At 45.3% G+C, this 6,286-nt stretch overlaps 1 protein-coding gene across 1 annotated transcript in view; it reads left to right on the top strand.

Annotated features, from left to right (window-relative positions):
• The window catches only part of KHDC4 (KH domain containing 4, pre-mRNA splicing factor), a 25,224-nt gene that overhangs the window by 3,514 nt on the left and 15,424 nt on the right, over positions 1-6,286 (top strand). Inside the window, exons 3-6 of the mRNA XM_017852419.1 lie at positions 1,987-2,115; positions 2,446-2,525; positions 5,248-5,300; positions 5,607-5,806. Coding sequence (XP_017707908.1) covers positions 1,987-2,115; positions 2,446-2,525; positions 5,248-5,300; positions 5,607-5,806 — 462 coding nt within the window. The remainder of the gene's footprint in view (positions 1-1,986; positions 2,116-2,445; positions 2,526-5,247; positions 5,301-5,606; positions 5,807-6,286) is intronic.

The raw sequence follows: 6,286 nt of genomic DNA, 5'->3' as shown, positions 1-6,286 counted from the left end.
CCTGGGTTCACGCCATTCTCCTGCCTCAGCCTCCCGAGTAGCTGGGACTACAGGCGCCCGCCACCTCGCCCGGCTAGTTTTTGTATTTTTAGTAGAGACGGGGTTTCACCGGGTTAGCCAGGATGGTCTTGATCTCCTGACCTCGTGATCCGCCCGTCTCGGCCTCCCAAAGTGCTGGGATTACAGGCTTGAGCCACCGCGCCCGGCCTATTTATTTATTTTTGAGACGGAGTTTCACTCTTGTTGCCCAGGCTGGAGTGCAATGGCGTGATCTCGGCTCTTTGCAACCTGTGCCTCCCGGCTTCAAGGGACTCTTCTGCCTCAGCCTCCAGAGTAGCTGGGATTACAGGCACAAACCACCACACCTGGCTAATTTTGTATTTTTACTAGAGTCAGGGTTTCACCATGTTGACCAGGCTGGTCACGAACTCCTTGTAGTTTAAATTGAAAGAAACTAGATCAGGTTTTACCATCTTAATGGCTTTTCATTCTTCTTTGTTCTTCCGTAATAGAGTGAGGAATGATTAGTTAGATACAATTTAAGGGCTTTTGAGAACTTTACAAGGATGGAATTAGTTGGATTTTATGTTATGATTGTGGGAGTGGCACAAAAACAACTTCCTATTATACGCTTGAAGTATATGTGTTGTGTGCGTTGCTTCTCTACCTTCTATTATGTTTTACTCCATGTACAGCCAACTAACTGAGCTATAGAGTATCATAACTTTGCTCTTTAATTTTCTTTCTGAAGGTTGTAGCTTCTAGTCCCTAGTGCTTCTATAATTAGGTGGTCATAAAAATGCACATAGGGCTGGCCGGGCGCGGTGGCTCAAGCCTGTAATCCCAGCACTTTGGGAGGCCGAGGCGGGCGGATCACGAGGTCAGGAGATCGAGACCATCCTGGCTAACATGGTGAAACCCCGTCTCTACTAAAAAAATACAAAAAACTAGCCGGGTGAGGTGGCGGGCACCTGTAGTCCCAGCTACTCGGGAGGCTGAGGCAGGAGAATGGCGTAAACCTGGGAGGCGGAGCTTGCAGTGAGCTGAGATCCGGCCACTGCACTCCAGCCTGGGCGACAGAGCGAGACTCCGTCTCAAAAAAAAAAAAAAAAAAAAATTCACATAGGGCTAAGGTCACAGAGAAATCTTGATTGTGGCCTTCAAGCAGATAGACTTTATTTAGTGAGGTTTTTGTTTGCTTGTTAATTCGTTTATGAAGAATGACCAACTGTGTTTACAGGCAGATGAAGGGAAGGGTAGGGAGGTGCGGGATTTGGGAAAGGATAGTTGTATTTTGGATGACTAAAAGGCTTTATCTAGGCTGGGCACAGTGCTCATGCCTGTAATCCCAGCACTTTGGGAGTCCAAGGTGGGCAGATCACCTGAGGTCAGGAGCTCGAGATCAGCCTGGCCAACATGGTGAAACCCCATCTCTACTAAAAATACGAAAATGAACTGGGTTTGTTGGCTCATACCTGTAATCTCAGCTACTCAGGAGGCTGAGGCAGGAGAATCATTTGAACTTGGGAGGCGGACATTGCAGTCAGCTGGGATTGTGCCACTGCATTCCAGCCTGGGTGATAGAGTGAGACTTCATCTCAAGAAAAAATAAAAATAAAAAAATAGGCCAGGCGTGGTGGCTCACGCCTGTAATCCCAGCAGTTTGGCAGGCTAAGGCGGGTGGATCATGAAGTCAGGAGTTTGAGACCAGCCTGACCAATATGGCAAAACCTCATCTCTACTATAAGTAGAAAAATTAGCCAGGCATGGTGGTGCCCACCTGTAATCCCAGCTACTCAGGAGGCTGAGGCAGGAGAATCGCTTGAACCCGGGAGGCGGAGGTTGCAGTGAGCTGAGATCACACCACTGCACTCCATCCTGGGCGACAGAAAGAGACTCTGTCTCAAGTAAATAAATAAATAAAATTAGAAAAAAGAAGACTTTATCTCACCATAAAACTTTTAATCTAATTTCTCTTTTTTCTAGCTTCAGGCTCCTGGCAAAGGCCTAACTAGCAATAAAAGCAAGGATGACCTGGTGGTAGCTGAAGTAGAAATTAATGATGTGCCTCTCACATGTAGGAACTTGCTGACTCGAGGACAGACTCAAGATGAGGTGAGGAGGCATTGGGACTCTGGGGAAGGTGGTGAGTGGATTCAGATAAAGAAGACCTCTAAATAGACAGGTGTTAGATATTTATTAGTGAGTTTGGGTCATAGTCTCTGAAGTCAGAACTGGGTTTAATTTAACTTCAGAGGAGGATAATGAAATGGATATAAATGAATTCTCTGCATTGATTTGAGTAAGAAACCATGGAATAAAAATTTCAGATATAGGAGAGAATTCATTCCTTCTTACTTGGTCGAATGAATGAATGGGAAGAAAATCTGTCTGCCATTGAAATCAACCAATTGCCACATCTTCATTGAACATTTCCTTTTTTAGATCAGCCGCCTTAGTGGGGCTGCAGTATCAACTCGAGGGAGGTTCATGACAACTGAGGAAAAAGCCAAAGTGGGACCAGGGTACGTATTCTCTTGTTTATGGAAGGGTTGGGTGTATGACTCACGTTAGTCTCATGTTTTTCATCCGTAGGTAATACGTGTACACCATATTTGATTCGAGGTTTGAGGGGTATGTGTGTGCACACTGTATAGCAGAATTCTGGATATCAAACAGATACAAGATGTTGGGAGCTGCTTTTGGACTTTTATTTCACATTTAATGTTTTTATTGGAGGGAACAAATTATAGGAAAGTGTAAAAGAAGATACTAACCACTAACATTTAATGTATATACTTTTTTTCTTTTTTCTGTCCTATATGATCTGCAGAAATAATGTATATACTTCCTTTTACTTCCTTTTTTTTTTTTTTTTTATTTTATTTGAAATGGAGTCTTGCTCTGTCACTCAGGCTGGATTGCAGTGGCACGATCTTGGCTCACTTCAAGCTCCGCCTTCCAAATTCACGCCATTCTCCTGCCTCAGTCTCCCGAGTAGGTGGGACTACAGGCACCTGCCACCACGCCCGGCTAATTTTTTGTATTTTTAGTAAAGATGATGCTTCACCATGTTAATCAGGATGTTCTCAATCTCCTGACCTTGTGATCCGCCCACCTCGGCCTCCCAAAGTGCTGGGATTACAGGCGTGAGCCACTGCACGTGGCCATGTATATACTTCTTAACTTTTTTCTGTGGAAATAGTTACCCTCACAAATGGGCTCATATATATATTTTTTGTCTTTATGATGGTTATACGTTGTGATTATTCAGGTAAAGACAATCTGTTTCATTTCATTCCTTCCATCATTCAGTGTTTGAGTTTCTCTTCACTGTCAGTTGATAGGTACTTAGGAAATGCAACATTTTTAACATTAGCTTAAACTACACAAAATAAGTAACAAAATTTACTTCCTACCCCAAGCCAAGAATTTATTTATTTATTTAGAGATGGAGTGTTTGCTCTTGTCACCCAGGCTGGAGTGCAGTGGCGCCATCTCGGCCCACTGCAACCTCTTCCTCCCGGGTTCAAGCAATTCTCTGGCCTCAGCCTCCCACATAGCTGGGATTACAAGCGTGCGCCACCGCACCCAGCTACATTTTGTATTTTTAGTAGAGATGGGGTTTCACAATATTGGCAATATTGTCTTGACTCCTGACCTTGGGTGGTCCCCCCGCCTTGGCCTCCCGAAGTGCTGGGATTACAGGCGTGAGCCACTGCGCCTGGCCCAAAGAATATATTTAAACTTTCTATATGTTTTGGTTGCTGTTTTGAACTTTGTCTTTAAAAAGTTATTTTTGTTTTTTTTGTTTTTTTTTTTGAGACGGAGTCTCGCTCTGTCACCCAGGCTGGAGTGCTGTGGCCGGATCTCAGCTCACTGCAAGCTCCGCCTCCCGGGTTCACGCCATTCTCCTGTCTCAGCCTCCCGGGTAGCTGGGACTACAGGCGCCGCCACGTCGCCCGGCTAGTTTTTTGTAGGTTTTAGTAGAGACGGGGTTTCACCGTGTTAGCCAGGATGGTCTCGATCTCCTGACCTCGTGATCCGCCCGTCTCGGCCTCCCAAAGTGCTGGGATTACAGGCTTGAGCCACCACGCCCGGCCTAAAAAGTTATTTTTATCTGCCACTTTTTATTAACTGTATATGGTTATTGATCACTTTATTATAATTTAAGTCATCTTAACATTTAGAATCTAAATTATCAGTTGATGTGGGCCTTAAGAGGTTTCTCTATATGCATGATCAATCTTTCCCCATTAATTTTGTGTGTGTGTGTGTTGTTTTTTTTTTTGAGACAGTCTGGCTCTGTTGCCCAGGCGGGAGTGCAGTGGCATGATCTTGGGTCACTGCAACCTCCACCTCCTGGGTTCAAGCGATTCTTGTGCCTCAGCCTCCTCAGTAGCTTGGACTACGGGCATGCCACCATGCCCGGCTAATTTTTGTTATTTCAGTAGAGATGGGATTTTGCTTTGTTGGCCAGGCTGGTCTCAAACTCTTGGCCTCATGTGATCTGCCCACCTCAGCCTCCCAAAGTGCTGGGATTACAGGCATGAGCCACAGCACCCGGTTTGCCCCATTGATTTGGATAAACAAGACCACATTTGTTTATAACCTATTAGCCAGCAAAAAGGAATTCTGTTCTTAAATATTGGGTTATCTCCATAGACTGGAAAATCATGGTAGTGAATCCATAAGAACAGATTTGATCTGAAATCTGTTGGCCAGTTGACTTTTAAGATCAAGAAGTTTATAGCCGGGCACAGTGGCTCAAGCCTGTAATCCCCGCACTTTGGGAGGCCGAGACAGGTGGATCACGAGGTCAGGAGATCGAGACCATCCTGGCCTACACGGTGAAACCCTATCTCTACTAAAAACAAACAAACAAAAAAAAATAGCCGGGCGAGATGGCGGGCGCCTGTAGTCCCAGCTACTGGGGAGGCTGAGGCAGGAGAATGGTGTGAACCTGGGAGGCGGAGCTTGCAGTGAGCTGAGATCCGGTCACTGCACTCCAACCAGGGCGACAGAGCGAGACTCCGTCTCAAAAAAAAAAAAAAAAGATCAAGAAGTTTATTTGTTCCCCAGCTGTTAAGGCATGTTCTTAGACATTAGCAAAAACCCTTCTAATGTATATAGTCCCTTTTGGTTATTTGGAAACTTGAAACAGTACAAATTAGATCTGGTGACCCATTTGACTCCTTTTTTGGTTCTGACCACGTTGAGATCATCCTTTTTTGTTTCTCTTTATAGGGATCGTCCATTATATCTTCATGTTCAGGGCCAGACACGGGAATTAGTGGACAGTAAGTAATGTTTTTGGCTCACGTAGCACTTTTTGTGAAGAACAAAGTACAGGGGTCTGTATAGCAAGTTGGCAGACTGTCCCTGATGGCTGTTCTAGCCCTTGTTCATGAACCGTACACGAATTTGTATGGGAGTTTAGAGGGGTTGACAGCCGCATACTTGGGTAACGTATAAAGCGGATTTACGTGTGAGTGATTGAACACTGGCCTGCCTGTGTTCGGTTTTACTGTTTTACCATTCGGTTTTACCATTTTAAAAAAATTTACTGTTTTACCATTCGGTTTTACTGTTTGTGTTTTTCCAAGGAGCTGTAAACCGGATCAAAGAAATTATCACCAATGGAGTGGTAAAAGCTGCCACAGGAACAAGTCCAACTTTTAATGGTGCAACAGTAACTGTCTATCACCAGCCAGCACCCATCGCTCAGTTGTCTCCAGCTGTTAGCCAGAAGCCTCCCTTCCAGTCAGGGGTATGTTTTGGGGAGGGATCATTAATAGCTTTATCATTTCTATAAAAATGATACGTGCCGTCCAGGTGCAGTGGCTCATTCCTGTAATCCCAGCACTTTGGGAGGCCGAGGTGGGTGGATCATTTGAGATCAGGAATTTGAGACCAGCCTGACCAACACGGTGAAACCCCATCTCTACTAAAAATACAAACCTTACCTGGGCATGGTGGCAGGCGCCTATAACCCCAGCTACTTGGGAGGCTCAGGCAGGAGAATTGCTTGAACCTGGGAGGTGGAGGTTGCAGTGAGCCGAGACCATGCCACTGCACTCCAGCCTGGGCCACAGAGCAAGACTCCATCTCAAAAAAATAATAATAATAATAAGACATGTAGCCGGGCGCGGTGGCTCAAGCCTGTAATCCCAGCACTTTGGGAGGCTGAGACGGGCGGATCACGAGGTCAGGAGATCGAGACCATCCTGGCTAACACGGTGAAACCCCGTCTCTACTAAAAATACAAAAAAAACTAGCCGGGTGA

Source organism: Rhinopithecus bieti, unplaced genomic scaffold (genome assembly GCF_001698545.2).
Source record: "Rhinopithecus bieti isolate Rb0 unplaced genomic scaffold, ASM169854v2 scaffold_33937, whole genome shotgun sequence".
Lineage (NCBI taxonomy): Eukaryota > Metazoa > Chordata > Mammalia > Primates > Cercopithecidae > Rhinopithecus > Rhinopithecus bieti.
Note: the sequence above shows the minus strand (reverse complement) of the source record. Positions and strands in the feature narration are given on the sequence as shown.